Source organism: Telmatherina bonti (genome assembly GCF_933228915.1).
Source record: "Telmatherina bonti genome assembly, chromosome: 7".
Lineage (NCBI taxonomy): Eukaryota > Metazoa > Chordata > Actinopteri > Atheriniformes > Telmatherinidae > Telmatherina > Telmatherina bonti.
In genome coordinates, this window is record NC_136625.1 from 14,482,282 (window position 1) to 14,504,856 (window position 22,575).

Here is a 22,575-nt window from a genome sequence, read left to right on the forward strand (position 1 = left end):
GCTGATGGAGCTAATGAAGATGACATCCAAAATAATAAATCTCTGCAACCATCAAGTCTGTAATTGGACCTAATGACCGCTGCACAGTATTGATCCAATACTTTTTCTTTCACCCTTTAAATATGTTGTTGAAGTAGATTACAGTCACATAAATAATTCTTTGCAAAGGAGAGGTCAATCACACCTTTGCTTTCACAACATCTGAACTGGAGAGGTTTTCAGTGTTGTGAGTTCAGTTCAGGTGAAATCTGACCTGTGAATTTGCCAGCGGCAACACGAGATTGCTCAAAAACTGACAAATTCTTAAAAGTGAAAAGAAGTGAGGCAAATACTTACAGATACTTGATATAACGAGTAGCTGGCCCTAACTATCATCAAGTCAGGTCATGAAATCTTCTTGTCTATCAAAGTGAATGCTTTTTGACATATTAAGTATACATTGGAAATAAAAGGATTTTTTTTTTCCTTTTTTTTTTTTGTTCCGAGGATTGCTCTTTTTAAAGACCTCTTTGGCAGCTGAACAAAAGCAGAAAGAGGAATAACATTAATGTAAATCAGTCCTAGCATTAGTCATTTCTTCGTAGGGTTTAAAAGCAAACAGTGAAGCAAAAGTTGGATTCAGATTTTTGGTGAACAGGACCAACAGCCATTTAACTGCTCAGGTTATATGATTTTCAGTGTGCCTATCACTCAACAGAATTTCTTCTACAGTTTTTTTTCTTTGTAATTCACAAACTGCTCAAGGTCATGAAGATGGCAATGTCATTTTTCTGTGGATAATACTGACACACGAAAAGTAGCTTTCATTATTTATCTCATCGGCCCATTTTGATCGAATGATAAATTATTGTATTTGATAAAAAAAAAAAGAAAGAAAAGTGATTCTGCTGATAATACCATCAGCATGTTGCCGGAGAGTGGTACCATTCTTACTAGTAACAAAGCCGAGCTGGCCCTTCATTAATTACCTGGGAGGCTAAATGCAAATATCAAACCTTTATGTGGGGTAATGTAATTGTGCTGCTCCTCCCTGCTCTTCGCAGTTATACATGGGCTGATCCCTGATTAATGCTGGTTCCCTTGTGTTTAATGGCATTCTGTGCAACAGAACGGCAAAGTGAAAACAAACAGATGAGACTACTCCCACGTGATCGCAGGACGCAGATGGAGATAACTTATAGATGGAGATGTGGAGTCTGAGCAGGTGTTTGGACCCAGCATGGACATCATGTATTGCCATTTTTAAAGCACATGAGAGCCAGCAGGACAGTGGAGGCCAAAGGGTGAGGAGATGAGACACTTGGGACAGACTGTGACAGACTGTATTCTACCATGGCAACTAGTATGACACAATCTCTCCTGGGTCATAACAAAAGCTTTGTGGAGACACGTCTGGCTTATTAAATTTAGATGAATATATAGAAATGCTTAAAGTTCATTTAGATATTGTTACACTAAAGCCTGTTACATACTCCACGAGACGCAAGAACTGAGTTCTTGATCTCGAGGCTGCAAGAACAAGAAAAAACGTCTTGTTTGGCAGTCCATACATACTACACGAGAAGCACGTCTGCAGCGGGGAGGGATCACTGCGGGGAGCGATGTCTACTTTTATGCGCGATTAACCCGGTTGTTACCTCCGCCGAGAAGGTTGTTTTCCCCGGCGTCTTTTTGCTCAAGATAACTTAAAAGGTTACGGAGGGATTTTTATAAATATTTCAAGAGTTGTTGCAAATGTAAAAATGAAGAACTGATTAAATTTTGGTGGTGATCCGGATCACCGTTTGTATCAAGGAACTTTTTAAAAGGATTCTTAAACATTGTGCTTGGTGGAGGTTTCCGCTCTCCGAGTTTCTAGTTTCATATTTAACAAGCAGCTTCGTCCGCGGCAGGGCGGGTCGTGCACGCGGCAGGGTGGGTTGTGCACGCGGCTGGGTCCGAGTGTTTTATTGCCACATGTAAAAATGTTCGTACTTTCTCACCACCTCGATCAGCTGTTTTATCAAAACAATCCGTTTTGCCGGCAACAGTAAAAACGCAGAAGCAGCAATTCCGCTTCATGCTTTCTCCGTGTTAACGACGCCCACCTCAAATGTTCGACCACTCACACGATACTTCTCGCAGCCCCGCAAGAAAAAAGTTCTGCCAGCCCGGTGTGTCAAGAACTGTCTTCAAACACGAGAACAAAATGACGTCATTTTCTTCTCGGAGCCTCGAGAACAAGAAAAAAGTTCTCGCTTCTCGTGGAGTATGTAACAGGCTTAACATGTTACTGTTATATGTCACATTAAATGCAGCATTACTGCACGTGCAAAGAGTGTGTGTGTGTACTTCTTACAACACCAGATTCAAAATATATCTGAAAATCTTAACCCAAAGCAAATCAAGATGCAGCAGACTTTTTTTTTTTCCATACAAATCTAAACTAAACTCACACTGCAGAGGAGCGGTTGTTTAAGGTTTCCTTCTCTGCCTTCCCTGTGTGGGCTTGAAATGGTCTCTCTGTGTGAGACCGTCTCTCAATAATGTTGCTGAAATTCAGGGCACCATGCTGTGATCCTGGGGCACCACCTGATAATGCTGTGCCTTCCTTCAAGGAGCACTTACAAAGTGTAGAGGACTTTCAAGTCGTAAACAACTTCACACAAACGCAGATTTCACAAGGAAAGCATGGGTGTACTTAATTACTCTTTTAGGTCAAAAACACTGGTCAGTAAAGTAGCAAAGGGGGTAAAAGTGTGGATGTTGAGCTATTTAAATCAGCAGCCTAAAAAAATGAAGAAATTCTAAAAAAAAAAAAAATGTTAGAAATATTCGGCACACCCTTGAAAGTCTCAAATAACCCCCGAAGCAATCACAGAGCCTCGGATAAGACGTTCTTTGTTGTTTGCAAGCAGACTAATGGAAGTGCTTCATGGGAAAGAAAACCTTTCAAGGCTAGTCTCTCTCTCCCTCCTGCGTCTGAATGGAATTGGTGATGTCCTTGCATTATACATTCTCCATTTTACAGAAGACTGAATTAAAACATCCTTTGTCATCAGAAACATTGCTCATTTTGCAAAGTGACCAAAGCATGCCTCTGAATAATTATACGAGAGACAGTTCTCTAAAGTGGCCACAGATTTTCATTAGCGCCTCCAGACAGCAGCGCGGGGAGAGGGGGAGTGAGTCTGTATCAACAGTGATGTATCACACAGCCCTGTGAGTCTTAACCGTTCAATTAGGAGCACTGCCGAGGCCCTGCCTGTCAGCAAAGACCAGCAGAGAGCCGGACAAGATCAAGAGCTGCTTCCTCAAACACACTTCAGGAGGCAGGACCATCAATCTTCCTGACCGTGACCGGCGGGGTGGCAGAAGGGCAGGATCCCCGCTGAAGCCGGGCCTGGCTCAGAGGGCAGCACAGGTAGGTCCATTCATCCCTATCAACCGGACTAAAAATGTATGAGCTCATGACCTTCACAGCAGGGGAAAGGGGGTTTCACTCTGGGCAGGGAGCAGAGGAAAAAAAAAAAAAAAAAGATCTCATTCTCATCAGCATTTCTCTGGACACCAAACAGCATTAGCCTAGGAAAGTGCTGATCCCACGTTTGTTTTGTCCCTCAAGTTGGCATCCTAGTACAGCAGGGGAATTTAGCTGGTTAATGTTCTGAGAAGGACAATTTATACAATATCACCAGGCATTCTCAAAGTGTTTATGTACACGTTTGAGTTTGACTGCCCACAGCTCAGCAGCAATATTATGATCCATGTTTACGGTGCTGGAGTGCTTCACACATGATATCAATCTGTGTTGCTGATAAATTAATAAGCTTACAGGGAATTCTTTCATGAAAATTAAATTAAATAAGCAAATAATTATCAGGTTAACCATGTGTTCATGCAGTCTTCAGTTAAAACTTCAACCAAAACAAAGCGTGGTAGCTGAGTTCTTTCTTCCATCGATTTACAAAAATTTTATCAAATTTAATGGTTTAATGAAAATATAATCACCAGGTAAACTGCCAATGAGGTATGTTGGGACAATTATGAGATCCAGTTATTTACTTGCAATGAAATGAAGCATTAGAAACAAATATTGAGCTTAACCAACAAGGGAGCAGGATGACTACTTTTCATATTGAAGGGGTAAAATATAAAAGTGAGAAACTTCTTTTTCTCTTTTGTCATGGAGGTGTAATAAACTTAAACTTAAAAACAAGGTCAAGACATCCATGATAAAACAACTAAGATAAAGCACTGAATGAATGGACTGCTTGAACTGCTTTCAGCTCTCTATTAAACAGGATTGTATCTCTCTCTATTTAATCAAGTGAGGCACTTTTGTTCTCTGATGCATAGCAGTCATTGTGCTGGGAGTGCGCAAGCTGCTGCCAGTACTGGATTTTTCACCCACTTGTTAGGGCTGATATACTCTAGCTGCAACAGATGCTATCTTTATCTATAAAAAGGTAAAACCTTTTGTTTCAGGGTTGTTCCTGAAGCTAAACAGAGACATTCACATTTAAAGCTGCAGATTAAACACTAGTCATGCCACTTAAGCACACGACAGCTGTGCAGCATGTAAACTTTGCCATAAAAGGCATAAAAAACACAAAGTTATGGGAGCTAAACCATGGTAAAAATCTATTTTTTTTAAAAGCTTTTTCCACTGGCATTTTTTTTTTAGAAACATCATCAAGTGTAGATGATAAATGCCAATTTTAACTGGACCATCTGCCTTAGCAAATTCAGCCCAAGTGCAGACAGATGCAAAAAAAAAAATCCTCAAAAGCCTGAAAACCTTACAGGATTTGAAGGTTAGTCCTGAAACTACTGATGTAAAAAAATGCTACAATCAGAAAGAAACTTCTGGAAAATGTTCACATATTTCCAAATAAATATTAGAAGAAAAGACCAAGTCTGTTGGGAAAAACAAGCTCTGGTCAGACAAAAATAAAGCTGTCTGGCCATAGTGACATGTGGCACGTACACCACAAAACAAATATAGATCTTTAGAAGAACCTCGGCCCAGTTGTGAAACAGGATTGTGAAATGTTCTGGTTTGTGTCATTGCCTGAAGGACAACAGCTTGGAATCACAAACGTAGCTATGAAGTCTGCAACATATCACAGAACCCTTGGAGATAATGTGAGACCATGTGCAAGAAAGCTGAATTTGAACAGGACAACTATCCGAAGTCCCAAGAAGCAAATTCACAAAGGCATGTTTCAAAAAGAAGCTCCTGAATGGTCAACTAAAAGCCGATGTTTGTTGAGCTTGAATGGTGGCCTTTCTGTGTGGAGTTTGCATGCGCGGGTCATCTCCAGGTATTACGGCTTCCTCGGACTGTCCAAGTTTTTTTTAGTTAATTGGTTGCTCTATATTTACGTGTCCAGGGTGTACCCTGTCTCTCACACAGTGATTGCTGGGATAGCCTCCAGCCTCCCACAACCCTTAATTGGACTAAGTGGTTCAGAAAAATCACTGAATATTCAAATTTTTGTTGAATGAATGATTGAAAAATCTTATTTCATGGGTTGTTGTTACCTTTTTGCTGTATGCAGTGGTATATAAGGTTCATAGCTTTGGCCATGTGGATTTCAGGCAGAATGAAAGCATGTAGCTGCACTTTGTTTTCACTTTTCACACCATCTTTTTGCCAAACAATAACTACAAAAGCATGTAAAGTCCCTGCACTTATCATTTTAATTGAACATATTAATGACAAGGGAGCTGTTGTCTTATCCTGTTTGACATATAGCAGCCAGTCCTTATGTGCTGGTTTAATCAGAGTGATAACAAAAAATAACAAACTGTCCAACATCTCAGCTCTGTTTTCAGTCAATGACCAACCTCACCTGCACATTTTGTCCTGGCTCTCAGAGGGGGTCCAGGAGCTCCGGTGCCTCCATCTAGAGGTCTGGTTAGCAGAACACTGATCTCATACTCGGTATCTGGATCCAGGTGGCCAATCTTGTGGGTGGTCTTGTCTACGGGCTGAAGATCGTACATGGTACCAGACACAGTGCGGTACTCCACCTCTCTGTCGATTATTGGACCATCCCCATTGATGGAGTTTGCATTCAGTTGGATCCAAAGGTAGGTAGCCCCAACAGCAGTCAGCTGGGGTGGAGCGATAGGCACTGGGGGCTCTAGGGAAATAAAAAGTTTTCATTACTGTCAGACAATCACTATAAAAAGCATAGACACTCAGAATAATAGTAATGATAAAATAATTTTACAAAAACATAACAACTTTGGATAAAAACTTGCAGATGCCCAAATCGATCTGTTCTTTTAAAGAATCAACTGCATCCAAATTCTTTAAAAGCTCAGAAAGCCCATCTTCATGCAATCCAATAATCAAGGTATTTAACAAGAGTCAATCAATAATTCCAGCATGATGAATAGAATATCTCATCATCTGTAGTACACCGAGTTTACTACTTTAAAGGCAACAGCAGCTTCAAACTCAGGTGCAAATGAAGTCAGCTCAGACCTTGGGAAATGCTGGTCCCATTAAAAAATGTATTGATTTCAATCAGAGCACTTCTATTGAAACACCTCTGGCAATTGACAGCTGCTGTTGCTGTCATCTCTCTTCTCCATTCAGGTGCTGGTTTCATCTCTCAACTTATGACTGCTGTTGAATTTTGTAATTCTGTTGAAAGGGAAAAAGGACTCATGGGATAGTGTAAAACACTAACTCACAAGTCTCTTTGAGTCATATTTTGCTTTGTTTCCACCAAAAGAATAATAGATTTTCTGGATTTTTACCAGAAAGTTTTTGTTATTATTATTATTGTGATCTGTTTTTGTTCCACTACAACACAGTAAGCACTGCTTAAGTCTATGCTCTAATAAATCCTCCATTTCTGGAGGCAGGACGTATTAACAACCAAAACAACCATAACTTCATACATGTCGGTCGGTTTTACTGTAGTTTGGTCACATAATCCTAAAGCAGGATACTTGCTGTTGTTCAAGCGGGTCCAACCAACAGACGCCTTATGTAGCTAATTCCAATTATTGGAATTATTTAAAGTAATTTCTTATAAAACCACTGCAGGAATACATTGTTGGATCAAGTCAGTCACATCGTGGAGTCATATGCACAAACATGCAGTTGCACTACAAAGAGATAAAAATCAAAGAAGCTTAAAGTGGAACTATTATGTGCATTTCAGGCTAATTTATTTTTATTTCTGAGACCAGAAGGGCTGGGATTGATCGAGTTATTGTCACAAATCGCTTTATTTACTTCATACCGACCCTCTCCGTAGGCTGTCAGATCAGCCTGCGGGCAAAACGAGTGGATTGAGACTCTTCCGCTTTAAGCCCCGCCTCCCGCCACCGCGCTACATCGGGAGCGCGCACCGCAACTGCTTTCGCCGTCATTGTAACATCTCATAAACAGAAGGATTAGGCTCATATGAACTTTGTTTTCAAACTCTGAAAACGAAGTGGAAAACAGCAACCCACAGCAATGAATGCAGCAGGATGTCTCTCTTTGGTAAACTCACCAGACATCGTTGGAAATAACTTTATCCCACGTTTTCCACCCACCTGATGTATTTGTACATGCCCTTGTTAACCAGTAGAAGGTAACCAATCACTGAACCTTATCCCCCAGGACGTCACAAGGATTTCGAAGTAGAAAAAACTCTCTAAAACGACGCGTTTTTCGTTGCCATGGAAACCAAACGGAGAGCGTGCTGGAACTCAAACTCAAACTCAAACATGCGTTTAGGTGATAAAAAACAGTGCCGTTCACATGTCTGATGAGAATTCAACACTGTTAACACTGTAAAAAGCTCAGAAAACTCCAAATACCATCATAGGACCCCTTTAATAAGCAACATGTACAAGATGGTGGCTGCTCTTTCTGGTACAAAAAAAGTTGTTTCCTGCTATGTTAATGCTCACAATAAAGGATCCTTTACTTTTACTTTTATATTTCTTAGCTGCAGCCAAGAAAAGTTTTAAGATTTATTACCTGTGTGCTAACTTCATGTTTGCATCAAACTTCATACAGAGATATGTGTCTGTTACACTCACACAATGATTAAAATGCAAAAACAACCAGCTATTTCTGGACCTTCTTAACGTCAGCGGTTCTGTTTGGATTGTGAGAAAATGATCTTATTATAAATAAAGTTCTCCTTTAATACAAGCTCATCTCTTTCATACAAATGTGGTGTTCAAAAAAAAAACTTTAAACCTGACCTTTTCTGTGTTATGTCACCAATATTTGTATAATCTTCCTTAAGCCTTGTGCCATTTCTGCTTTAATGAAGCTTCTTGAAATGTAAACCATGTTATTTCTACCTTGGGATAATTTTCAGGGTTGTTTTTTATGCATTAGACAAAGGCCGCAAGACGATGCAGGAATCTATATTGAGGTATTTTTGCTTTTAATAATTTCATTCTTTTGCATTCAGTGGTTTTGTCGCCAAACAAAAACATTTAGTAAGAATCAGCAACCTAATGAGTGCAAAAACTTTGATTCTTTCATTTAATCTACGTGCAAAAATAAGAGCAACTGACTATGTGCATGCTTTCAATCTGACCATGATGTGCTGCCTTTCAAGCTTGGAAAACACTCTGTAACTGAAAACTCGGCATATTCAACAAAGAACTGTGACCAGCTAAGGACCTGCTCAGGAATCTTATTGTCATATCCCACAATAGCTGCATGTCCGAGCGACAACCTGAGAAGCTCTAATGAGCCTGTTAGCAACACAACAATGCCATTAGTTGCCTGGCTGCTCCTTATGAAGTTGTCATGGAGTCTGAAGTCCCCAAGCAAACAATAAGCAGGCGGAGGGTGACCAACAGAGAAGTGTAGGTTCTTGCAGGGCAGATGGTTACCCGACAGCGACCTCCAGGCTTGCTTCCCAAAACTCCTGCTAATCCAAGCTTGCAGTGATCCTGACAAACATCACCTGAAGTGAACCAGCTAATCTGCCAGATCATCTTTTATACTCAGATATGGTCTATTTGTTTATATGCTGGAACCAGACAGCAAAATGAGGTGATCCGAAATCTGGCTTCAGCCACTGGCTTGTTCTGAAGGGCTTTTATGGTCTGTTTTTTTATCTTGAAAGGGGTTTAACTGAGTTAAGTAGCAATATGCTCAGATTAACTTGAGCAAACAGAAAACAGTGCAGATTTGCTCTGAAAAAAAAGACTCCTTTTAGCATGATGTTATAGACTACAATTTTGTATATTTATTAATTTAATAACTATAGATGCATGACATCTGCACAGCAATTTTTAATTAATTCTGTTTTTAATTATTTTAATATAATTTATGATTTTATTGTAGTTGTGCTATTTGTGTTGTCTTTTATGCTTTTTTTGTTTGTTTTTACACCATCTGTAATGCTTTTAATGTTTCATGTAAAGCATGTCTTGTACATGAAAGGTGCTATACAAATAAACTTGCCTTGTTACACAAACAGAGAAACGTAAGGAAACAATAATTCATTATTAATACAATATCACCAACAAATTTCTACCACCAAGTAAACAGTAAAATAGAATGAATCAGTTACCAGATTTTATTGACACATTTGCCAACGCAGTTGTCACACCTTGTGATGCAGAAGACCAAATGGCCCTCAGAACATGACAAAGTTTTAGCTGCTGACTCAGTCATGACTGGCTCAAAAAGGCCATGAAACAAACTGATGACTAATAACACAACTTATGCTATAGTAATTCTGTAAATTCAATATGAAAGAGCTCCTTTAGTCATATCATCACAGCTGATTCTCTGCAGAGAAGAAATGTTTGTTGAGGACCAAAACACACGAGACCACTGTTGCCATTTCACTGTTATCACACGAGACCACTTCTGAAACAGTACAGCTAAGCAGTGTGATGTGTTACTCAAGAAGCATTCGGTTTAACTACAGAAAGTTGCTGTTTCACAAAAGCAACAGCAGCTTATGGTGATGAAATAATTCCTGCAGGTGTGGTAATCCTCTGTGCAACAGCAGATCCACTGTATTTTACAGCAGTAATCTGTTATTTGCAGTCATTTTCTAGAACACTTCAGGATATTAGCAACTAGTTTCCCAATATTAAAGCCTTGCATTGCAGCTTTGCAGCAGTGGGGCCCTGGATGGTCTTCCAACTGAGCGCCGTGCTAGCTGGAATGGTTAATAGTGCACAGATGACAGTGGCAGCAGTACTTGAGGGTCAGCGAGCAGCTGCTGCCATGATGTTAACCAGACAGGCGAATGGCCTGGCGACAGCTGAGCCTTACTTTACCATGGCACATGTCTGCCAGGATGCTCTCCACAAAAAAAACAAAAAAAAAACACTCAAAACACTGGCATGCATATAGACTCCAAAGACATACTGGGACAACAGCTGATGTTTATCTTTAAAGTTAACAGATTTCTTATAAAATGTTTCTGTAAAACTGATTTCAGTTTGGTGACATCACTAAACTTTTTGATAAAACAAAATTTGGTATACATTTACATAAAAAATAACAGAACAATGCAGCAAATTTGAGGCCTGAAACAGAAAATTATTGGCTTTTTAAATAAAATCATTTAGATGATTAAGCAGTTCTCCAAGCAGACTAGTAAAGTAATCATTTCCAAGCTGCACATACATTACACACACAGAGAGGTGCAAACGCACAACCCTTTCACCACACAGAGAGCAATAATAAGAACTGCCACTCAGCTCAGTTGTTACATTAGTTAGACTTCACTGTTTATAAATCCATCTTTCATTTGCCTGTTACATCCACTGAGTCTCTCTTGTTAAGATGCAAGAGGTTCTCATTATGTTGTGCGCTTTCCTAATTGGGCTGCTGTGAGTAAAGAATTGATCTGCTCCTGAAACGAGAAGAGGTGGCCACAGGAAAATGAGGAGCTTGACTGGCCTACCTTTGATTTTCACTGGCTATTCTCATTAGTGTTGATGCCGTTGCAGCCTCGACACCCTTGAGTTGGTCGCATGGCCCAGAATGCAACGTTAGAGCTCAACGAGGGCTCCAGGTGATTCTAACCAGGCCAAGAAAGGAACCCGGCACTTGGACAAGGAGTAATTATCCTCCTTTCAAAAACTACTGGTGGCACTGCAGGAGAGCTCATCAAAACGGGGTGCGGAGCAGGGAAAGGGTCTGCACTTGGCCAATCCGTAGAGCATTCTGAAAAAGCATGCAGCACGCTTCCACAGTGGGGCATAAATCTGACAGAACACTGGCAAGAAAGACAGAAGTGATTATCTAGGATAATCAAGCATTCACTCTCCTCATGTTGAAGGAAAAGGCGGCGTATGATAATGAAGGGAGGGAAGCCGGCGTGCGACTGTAGCAGGCTCATAATCCAGAGAATTGCTCAGTGGTCACTCCTCCAAAAGCGAGTCATGGACGTGGTGAATACATATTTAAGGAGGATTTACAACTCCAACTCTTTGCAAGGCGGGTTAAGCACTTGTTTTATAACTGAGACGATAAGAGAAGATATCAGCTTTTTATGTGACACTTATAAGTGTAAAAACGGCTTTTCTCTTATTCATATGACTTGGCTTACATCAAAGTCACCGAGGTGTGAAATCAGCGAAGACTTTAAACTAGGATGGGTCCCAGGTTTTGATACTTGCCTTAACGGAAAAAATTACTGTATTTTAAATATTTATAATGGAAGCACTTTACACTTTCAATTCAATTCAATTCAACTTTATTTATATAGCGTCAAATCACGGCAATGCCATGATTTAACTTAACTGGTTTGTCTTGTGGAGAAATATATCAAGTAACACTAAAAGTAGCAATCAGAAAAAAATATTGCTGTCTAAGGATGTGTAAGTGTGTGAAAGTGATTGTGTTACTGAATTTATGCACAAGATTGTTTTTGACTGCCTTCAGTGTGTCAGTAAATTTTAGATGAATACACCACTGAAACCCACTGATACACTTGGGCAGAGAGACTTTATCTCACTCTTACATGCTGCTGTGTCTGGACACAGTCGTTCTCGCATGATTGACAGACCTCGATCTGGACGGGCAGGATTAAACCTATCAATCACATAAAGCTCAGAGACAAAAAAATAAAAAAATAAAAGGAAAGGAAAGGAAAAAAAAAATCAGGGCTGTAAATTCAATTGAGAGCACCAGGAGAAAATTGAGGGGAAGAAATATAGATGGCCATTACCGGGCTATAGGGCTGTAGGAAAGAGAGGCCTTGCAGGATTTAGTTTCAGACGAGTCCATAAATTCATATCAAACAACTACAGGAGTGAAATATCAGTGAGGTTACTGTAAACCCTGCTGCCTCTTGCCTTTGTGATCTTTTAGGTGGAATTGTTCGCAGTCAAGGACAGACTTTAGAGAAGAAGTATTAAAGTCCTGTGGATAACAAATCAACGTAAAAAGCTTGTGCTTTCAGTTTGGCATTAGAGGACATTTTCATTTACAAACAAGCAGCATTTCCTGTTTATTCCTTGTTAAGTTTTCTGAACGCATGGAGAGAAAAACATTCTGCTTCTGTGTGATTTTAAATCAAACGCACGAGTCTTGTTGTCTTGTTTTTTCCCGTTCTGGGACAAAAAAACAAAAAATAAAATAAAATAAAAAAACTCACGTTTTATGGTTAGTTCCCCATAATTGGACACTCCAACTCCTTTGTCTGAGTGGACAATGCAGCGGTAGCGGCCTGAGTCGCCCTTGGTTGTGTTCTCCACATCGAAAGTGCCTATGAAGCGACGGTTGTTCCAAGGTTTAGTGGCTTTCATTGGGGCCTCCCGTCCACCGATGCCCTGTTTGGAACAGAGACAAACACACGAGTGAGCCTCCAAAATGGGAAAGGCTTAATAAGCAAAGTGGCCTGACCTTGTATGCGATTCAGAAACTCAAGTTCAGTGTACTTGTCATCTGCTCTTGCAGCCTGTTTGTGTCCCATCGTTCCCATCGGTGGCTGATAGTTGGAATACATTTATTAAACAGCAATGCACTTACACACACACATATGCACACTGTGGGCTCTCCCCAGCTGTCACCCCTCACAGCAGGCAGATGGGGGACATTTGTTCATTAGAAATATTTCTTCATTACTGTCATCAGGGGACTTCACTTAATGTTTGTTTTCCAGCTCCTGTGCTAATGAGGACGTGTTTGTTAAAATGATGGAGTACCTGGCAGAAGACCTTTACCCAGCATCATGCTGTCACATGTGTGACAGTGTGCTTAGCAGCAGAGCCAGCAGGGTTATGTTTGCCAGATGCACTACCTTCGCTGCTCAGAACAAGGTCAATTCAAGACTGCTGCGCTGCTCAGTTGAGTCGGATATAGTACACTGTATCCACATGGAGCCAACATCTATATAGGTTAAGACCATACTGCTGCAATGTGAAACAAATGTAATTCCCTTCCTCCCAGCCGCAGAAGCTTGTGGAAATCTGGTGAGCAGGTGACAACTTAATCACACGGGGTACATAAAAGCATTATGTGATTCTTCCACTTGAAATTATTCACACAGTAAATGACGAAAATGCTACTATTGTTTCCTGGTTTAGCAGTTTAGAAGTGAGTGTGATGCTGGCAAATATTAGCTTTGTTTTCTAAAACAGGAACATTGTTTTAATGTTTTATGCAAGCCTGAAAAAGAATACTGTAATACAAAAACAAAATGCTTTATCAGGTTTATACAGAATATAAAATATTAAGTTTAAGTGTAGTACAATAATGTTAATAAACTGTTATTTCGCTTTATAGTTAACAGTTAAATAAATATGCATTTGTATTAATACATACCGATGACATTTGTACATTTTGATCAGATCATGCTAAACAGAACTGTGTCGGGACATAATTAATTTGAAGAATAAATACATATGAGATGCAATGCCACCTAAAAACAACCACGACCCCCCAATTTCTGAGGAAAAAAATTTAGAGATTTTAATTCAATTTTAAGCAAATTCCCAATAAGCCATAATTATAAATAATATCTCATTCAAAACACAGAAGGAAAATATACAAGTTGTTGAAAATTATGCATTTTATGATTTCATTAAGAATTCTATCTTATGTTTTATGCCGGGCAGACACTGTGCGATTTTGAAGGGATTTCACCACGATTTTGCTGTCGCAGACCACGCTGCGTCATCGTGGAAACATCGTAGCGCCAGGATGTCCGGTCGGGAGGCCATGAGCCGTACAGTGTGAGAACACTCACGAGGAAGGATTAATTGCTGCTACGTTCTAACGATGATGCTGCGACCTCCCGATCAAACTTCTGGCATGTCAGAAATTTTCGCCGTAGCTCGTACAGTGTGAGTGGTGTCACGTCACGATTCTACATTCGCACCTGCACAGAAGACACCGGTGGAGCTTTAAACAATGGCGCGCAACCCCAACTTCAGACGTGTGCGGTGGACACAGCTGCTAGAAGAGGGATTAGTAGAGCTATGGAGACAGTCAGATTTCTAAAAATCGCACAGTGTCTGCCCAGCATTAGTTGATGACAGACAGCAACACATCTCAAAAAAAGTGGGAGTGGCCAACAAAAGGCTGGAAAAAGTAAATTATCTTAAAGAGAAACAACTGGAGGAACCTGTTTCATCTAATTACCTTAAATGGCAACTGGTGAGTATCATGATTCAATATAAAAAAAAAGAACACATTAGAGAGGTAGAGTCTCTCTGAGGTAATGCTGTGCAGAGGTTCAGTAATGTGAAGGAAAAAAAAACTGCACCTATAAAAAGTGGAGTCAGTTCAAGATGATGTTTATAAAATGTAAAATGGTGAGGATTTCAACCAACTACAGAGTTCAATATCATCAAGATTTTCTGAGAATCTGCAGATATCTCAGCATGGCATGGATTTGCTCGATAATCAATATCGGATGCCCTTGATCTTCAGCCCCTCAGGCGGCACTGCATTAAAAACAGGCATAATTCTGCCATGGAAATCATCGAATGGGGTCAGGAACACTTCTGGCAATCAATGTCTGTGTAGGCAGTTCACAATGCCATCCACAAATGCAGCTTAAAGCTCTATGATGCAAGGAAGACGCCATAGGTGAAGATAATCCAGAAATGCCACTGTCTTTTCTTGACTAAAGTTAATCAAAAATGAAGAGACATAAATCATAAATTTGGTCAGATAAAGCAAAATCTTGGATGTCAATGTATGAGGAAACATCAGTAGCTGTGGCAACATTTACACTGACAGATTTTTAAAACAGTGTATGCTTTCATCCGGATGATTTCCATTTGAGCAAAAACCTTGTGTGTTTCAGCAAGAACATGCTAAGCAGAAAACTAGATCCATTAAAACAATATGGCTTTTTAGTAGAGGAGTCAAGGTGCTGGGCATGTCTACCTGCAATGCAGACCATTACCTTAATGAAATATATTTGAAGCTACTGAAATGCAAAGTACAGCAAAGAAGAAATTAATCAGCAAATCAGTTGAAATTGGGACAACAATAGTTTTCCAAATGTCCAGCACATGGTTTCCTCTGCTCACCATATATTTGTGGACTGTTGTTAACAGAAAAGTTACACAGGTGTAAACACAACCTTGTTCTCGCTCTTCTGGATGCATGTTGCCATAAAATTAAAAAATAATTCTAATAAAAATGTAAAATGTCTAACATTTGATTGTTTTTCTGTGTTCTTTTATGAATAAAATATTTATTTATGGAATTGCAAATCACTGTATTTTTATGAACATTTTCCATGGTTTTCTTGTCAGAAGAAACACAAAAACAGGAATCATGTCCCATTTTGTGAAATGGACATTTTTTTGTTTTGTTTTAAATGTATTGTCACGGTTTCAAAAACTGCAAAATTAATGAATTATAATTACACTCTAAATTTAATGACACACAATTCTTATTGAGATGCAAATCTTAACATGTTCAAACACTGTTGGAACAAAATACAAGATTTTAAAAATGTAAGAAATCTGCAAGCCTTCTTCATTTTGGCCAATAAGAATACCTTTCTCAAATGTCAGGTCAGCTCAGTAAAGTACTTTAATCTCTTCAGAATCCAGTTCTAATTACAGCTAGGCAATCTGATCTAAGACCTGGACTAGAGTGTTAGAAACAGGATAATAATGCTCACCTGAAGCCACAAACGAAAGTTGTCCCGCCTTCGTCCGTTGACGGTGCAGTGAAAAGATGCAGTCTGTCCAGCGTTGACCTCCACTCCCTTTATAGTCAAGAAGTGTGGCGTATTCACTATGGAAAAAATGAAAATATTTGTGAGACTTAACAATCCGAGGAGTTTCTATTTAAGGTCTGCATCTGCATGCTAGTTTAGCCTTCTGGTCCCGCAAATTATTCTTTTTTCCCCAGTTTGGAACACTTGTGCTAAGATTTTTTAGGTAAAACTGATGTTCAGAGTAAAGTGTCTTTGAAGGCCTTTGTGTGCTGAAGGCCACCAGTGTTTGTTGAAATTCCATTAATACCTTTAAAATGAGGCACTGGGGGCCATCTAAAAAAAAAAAAAACCTAATTCCTATTGCATACTTTCAATGATGGAGGGCACTTTTTAAAAAAGCATTATTCTTTTTTCCATTTGTGCCAATTATCTGTACAGAGTGGGATAGTCCACAAAAGTAACTTATTTAGAACATTTTTGATTAGTCCCTCTTTTCTGCATGGAGAAATAGGGCAATTGAGAGTGACCTTGATTCCAACAAAACCAAATCTCTTAAGACTTGGCAAAAGCTAATTCTATCGCTTTCATCAACACTTCCTCTTTCGGAACAGATTTCATAATCTTGCATTTAAATTACTGCTATTTTGTATCTTTTTTTCTGTCAATCCATCAAGTGACTTAGGGACAAATATAAATTTCTATGTCTCTTCTAATGGTAGGAGGAGAAGAGGACCACCCAGTGGCATAATCACACCTTTGAGCCAAATATTTCACATGGTCATATAAATAGAAAATGAATTGGCTGTGTTCTGCAGAGGAGTTCCTCTCATCACTTTTCTTATCACTGGAAGAAGCCCAAGTGCCACTGAGAGGATTATTGATCCACTCACACTTACACATTTAAACGCTGGCCACATCACAAGGCCTCATTGATCTGCTCAAATACATTTATATGCTGCACCAATTTCTGTATGAATCCATCTTATTGACATAACATTTGTAAGCATTCAACTGCTTTCAAATGGTTAGCAGGTCATTAGTGGCTAACAATCAGAGCCTGATGCTTCGGCTACAAGGGGTAGAGTAAAGTATAAAACAATTGATGAGAACCTACGTGCTATTGATTTAGACTTAAGAGTGTAAAGTGTGAAACCTTTCAGTATTAACTTGGGGGTTGCCATGTGGACTAACATCTCTGTTTTGAAATGAAAAAACTAGAAGAATACGAAAGTAGCATCATCCATCTCCACTCACAACAGCAGTAGAACCCAAAAGCAGAGGCAGAATCTAAATCTTGAAGTGGTTACATTTTCATTATCATTGAACTGCAAAAAGTGCTGGTACTTACTCAGTAAAGGCAGCAAAACTCAAAACAGACATTGATGAGAAACATCACTGATCATTCTTAAGAGAGAAGATAAATTGGAGATTCCAAGCACAAGAAGCAGCACATTGTAAAGCGAGGTTTAAACCCCTTCTTTTTCATACTATTTGTGCCATTGCTCAAAGGATAGATTGAACCCAACCATTATATCCCGAACACACTTCAGCATGTCAGCTATATGCTCATAAATCTTAATGGAGAAAGGAGGGGGATGTTCATAGCTAGAATGACTGTAGCAGATTCTTTGAAGGCCTTTTGTTTGACTAGGAGGCCTTGAACATAACAACGATACAGGTATTTGGAAGGGTGTCATGGAAAGGACAATGACGGTTTGATGATATTTTTTTATGGTGAAAGGAGAATAGACTTACTGCACTGGTGGCCTTGGACCACAACGTCTTTGATGGCCAGCAAGCCACGCTGCCCTGAGGTTACGGCTTCAAACACAATCTGAGGAGGAGAAAGGAGACTCATAACATAAGTGATAAATGGGCACATGTCTTCAAATGGCACCTGAGTGTGGCTGGGTGTATGCACAGGAAAGTCCAGCTCTCGCTAACACGCTCTGTTCCTTCGCGGAGCTGCAGCTGGTGACACAGCTGCAGGCCACTGACATTATTTCCACAATATGTCACTGCTGACAGGTGTTATGACATGCAAGTGTGAAATTAGGTGTGAGCCTTGAGACGATTAGCACACAGTCTGTGACAAACACAGAATGTGGGAGGTGAGAAGCAAAGCTAAAAGGTCAAGTTACCCAAATTTTTTTACTCGCCTCTTTCAAAACATGAGTTTTTTGTTATTGTTTTTGCTTTTACAATGATCCGAAGACTTTTGCTTATTTTTATTTAGACCATAACTTATTATCATCATGAAAGGTTCTGCCTAGTTTCTGGTACAAAGAACATGACATTTTGGCAAAAATGCTATTAGATTGAATGGATAATCAGAAAACAGTTTTATCTCCTTGTAGAGTATGATAGCTACTGGCCCACTGTTGTTCCAACTTTGGTATGATAATGTCTGCATAAAGTTAGCTAAAAATTATTGTGTCAAACTTTGAAGACAAAACAAACAAGTAGGGCAGCAAAGACCAGCTACTCTTCTGTCCTCTGATGTAAAATTTCTATTTTTCTCACTGGAGAGAACTGAAGATCATATGATAGCATTGTACAAAAATATTACTGGTCAAAAAGGCTGTAACATGAAATGTTGTGACCATTTCCTTTATCAAGAAATATTTCTAATGTGGTTTGTTCATTTATTATGATATCGGCTTCCAAACAAGTAATACTAGTTGTTTAACAAGTATTACCATGGTTCAAGTACTATCTATGGTTTGTATAACCAAATAGTGACCAGATATGAGGCAAGTTGCTTGTGAGTCCCCCTCAGCTTTTGGCCAACAGCCATATAAATATCTCTAAACAGACCTAAAAAGAGTGGCAGTTTAGTTGTGAGCTAAACTGAAAGTGATATGTTAATTATAAATACTTTATATTCCCTCACTTCAAAGAAACTCAGTTATACCTTTAAAAACTGAAATCTAGAGCTTGTGTTAACTTTTCACGATGAAGGTTGCTGTAGGTTCCTATACTTCACCACTATTCAACTGTTATGTACTAACACAAAAACAGCAGCAGTAATAAAAACCTTTCTATGAAAGTAATTGTTTTGTGCTAAATTTAGCTTAAAGTGCTCTCCGCTGACTTAATTATTAGACAACACTTTTTAGGTCTAATCATTTCCAAAAAAGTATTTGTTAGCAAGCTAAAATTAACTTAGTCAGTTGACTTATTGCCACTTAATCTTTAAGCTAAAACTTGGCAATAAATATTTTTGTGAAACATATCTTAAAGTGTTTACGAATGACAAAACCTCCAAACAGCATTTTGATCAACATTTAAGTCTATTCATTGTCAGAAATGTATGTTAGCTAACATTAGCTTGGTGAGTTGACTCATTAACTATGTGAAACCGTTTTTAAGTTTAATGAACATGAAAAGTAAAAATACTCAACTACAAGGTTACTTTGGATCATCCACAGACCTAACAGGCAACAAATATTGTTAACTAACTGTTCAAATCTAATAGAAATTAACACTTATTTTTTCACTCTAAAAATTAAACACTTTAAAACATCAAAACAGTTCAACTAACATTTAGTTGTAATTCAAGTTTTAAAAAAACCAACTTAAACTTTCATAAAAAGAAGCAGCTATTGCCTTTAACACTTGCTCTGTATCTAGTGTCACTTAGTTGTCATGTTTGTTGCCAACTCTGACTGAAGAATATTTAAAATCAAGTGCAACTGTGCTGCATGACTAACTTGACCCTATTTTAAGGGCCAAGTTCTCTTGCAAAACAAATGGTCTGAAGTTCTGAGGGCGTGTACCAGCAGAATGTCAAGAGTTATGCATTCCACCGTCTGCAGAGTGATAAAAAGGGAAACAGAATGCCAGTCCCTTCCCAAACCCAGGGTGTGGTGCAGACTGATTACACCACACATGCTACAGCTTTACATGTTTTTCATGCCATTATTCCCAAAATATAAACATGCTTCTTCCAGTGATTTGTATATATTAATGGCTATATCCCATGCATGGTGTCATGTAGAAGTATGTAACATACGGTCACATCTGTGAGATTCTTTCTGTAGTCTAGGAATGTGGAGGCGGAGATAGCTATCATTGTCATCTGGGAGGTAGGATGCCTTCAAATAGGGTTGTCTAATTATAAATTTCTTTTTTTGTCTCGTGGAATATAAAAGTGAATGTCTTGGGTGCCAATTATGGCCTCATTACAGCCTAATTTAAAGGAAATTAAAAGGCCAACCACTCCATATATCGCCACCAGACAAATGAATTGGCCCCCACACTCTAATTGAAATCCTTTGTTTGTGCAACAGACATCAGTCAGTCTGCCTAATAGCTGTGATATAATTGATTCCAGCTTCAGTGATTGTGTGGTGCATAGTCTGCCTAATAGCTGTGATATAATTGATTCCAGCTTCAGTGATTGTGTGGTGCATAATTGGGCCTGACCCACACTGAAAATTTCACAAGGAACAAAGCTGTTGATGTCACAAGAAAGTTCATCACTCTCATTTGTTAGAGATGGACAGTGAGCCGGCATTCAGTGTCTACGTCGCTGCACTTGCTTTCCCTGTGGGACTCAGTTAAGTAGAACATTACAGCAGGAATGATTAGCTCTGCCATGGGCTCTACTGTATTAAAGACGAGACAGTACATATGAGTCTTATTTGAAAGACACACAACATGTAAATGTCCCCATATTACAGTTACTGAAAAAATTCAATTTTGAGGCAAAATGTTCACAACCTTTGGAAATGCATAACATTCTCAATTAAAAGTTCTTGAGATAGTCTAAACGAGGAGTAATTATCAAAGGCAGAAAGGCTGGAATGATGACTAAAAGCCTTACTGGTAATTAAAAAATAATTTCCATGTATCAGGTGGCTTCCCTTTGACAATTTCGTAGGTTGCTATGCAATTAAAGATACCTATAATTAGTGCCATGTTTTTAATTAGTGAGAATTTGAAGCGTTGGCCTCCTTACATGACAGATTGTTGCGAAGATTATTAGCATCCTCACATTTACCCGGGATGTCAATTTGGGCCTGGAACAATTACAAACTGAGGCAGACCCTCCATTTGGGGTTTGAAAGGCAGCAGATGCTGGGAATTTCCCGTAACACCCGGCGAAGCTTAGTCTGTCATCTTGGGACCAAATCGTCAACCTGTCTGACTGAGATTTGCTGTACATAACACAGCCAACATGTCAGAATATTTAGGCATCAGTAAATTTTGATTGGTCCGTCAAACTGAAGCAGCCGTTTTGGTCAAAGTGTTTGCTGTAGCTGAGGTTTGAACAGTTTGTAACCTAAAAATAGCATCAAGGACACCACTTAGACTTGAATCTCAGCCATAGATGAAAAAATGAATCTGTATAACAAGCTGAACTTTGCTTGACTTTTTTATATTCTAACCCAACTCTGAAATCATCAAACCAGCACTGCACAAATATATCAAACAAGCTCCCATCCTGTCAACAGTTGTAGTTGCCTTCTTTTGTCCATGCCATGTGCCTCTCATTAAATCTCCCAGCCCACATTCAGTAGTGAGAATCTCAGCGGTATCCCTTGTTAACTTAGTTATCAGAGTGGCTATGATGAGCGGGCAGGAGGACTCCCCTCAGCTCCAATATGGACCAGTTCTGCCAGGCTATAATGAAATAATACACCATGGGACTTGCTCCCATTGGGAGGTTCAGGGGTCTCTCTGCATCAATTAACATTTGGTGGACTCATGGAACAAGGCTGGCGAAGACTAATAGCCAGGCAAGTGTGAAATCACCTTGCCCCAGCCAGCAGTCATGTGCATTGGTAAGTGAAAATGAGTTTTCAGAATTGGGAGGAAAAAAAAAAAAAGAAACCTGGCTCAGACTGAAGAGAGGGAGAAAAGATTACCATGGATACCGAAGCAGCTACAGAAATCAATAATCTTAGGTGTTTTGAATGGGCTATTGTGCAATTGTTTAGACCTTCTCAAATAACAAATTTGTCATGTTCCACCCAGTGAATAGACCTTAATGACTTTCACAAAACTATTAAGGCTGCTTATAATGGGAAACCTACTTCTTGAGAGAAATTTCAGACAAAATAGCAGAATTTCACCAAAGTTTTCTCACCTGGTAGAAATTGGGCCAGTAGGTGCTGATGGCCAGCTCAACCTGGCCCCAGGAGCGAGAGGCTGGGCCTGACACGTTCCAAATCGGCATCCCCATGGGACTGTTGTTTTCTTTGATATAGACATTTAGGTGACCTGGGTGGCTGTTGTCTCTTCCTCCTATGTAGTAGTTGAAGATAACGCAGTGTGTGTCGTTCTCCTTCAGCTGAGGTGTCAGCAGTAAAGCTTTCTGCCCTGCGAAGCGTCCTGATGTGTTCACCATCATAAAGACTGACCCTGTAGACAAGAACAAGAAGGTTGGATCATAAATCCAGTGGTCTTCATCCAGCTTGGAGCATAAAAACGGTCAGAAAGCATTTCTGTGTAA

At 39.4% G+C, this 22,575-nt stretch overlaps 1 protein-coding gene across 1 annotated transcript in view; it reads right to left on the bottom strand.

Annotated features, from left to right (window-relative positions):
• LOC306758125 (receptor-type tyrosine-protein phosphatase mu) overlaps positions 1 to 22,575 on the bottom strand; it is a gene marked incomplete at its 5' end in the record, with an annotated part of 173,186 nt that overhangs the window by 102,446 nt on the left and 48,165 nt on the right. The window contains 5 exons of the mRNA XM_079243337.1: positions 5,838 to 6,131; positions 12,588 to 12,762; positions 16,077 to 16,192; positions 17,871 to 17,949; positions 22,210 to 22,484. Coding sequence (XP_079099463.1) covers positions 5,838 to 6,131; positions 12,588 to 12,762; positions 16,077 to 16,192; positions 17,871 to 17,949; positions 22,210 to 22,484 — 939 coding nt within the window. The remainder of the gene's footprint in view (positions 1 to 5,837; positions 6,132 to 12,587; positions 12,763 to 16,076; positions 16,193 to 17,870; positions 17,950 to 22,209; positions 22,485 to 22,575) is intronic.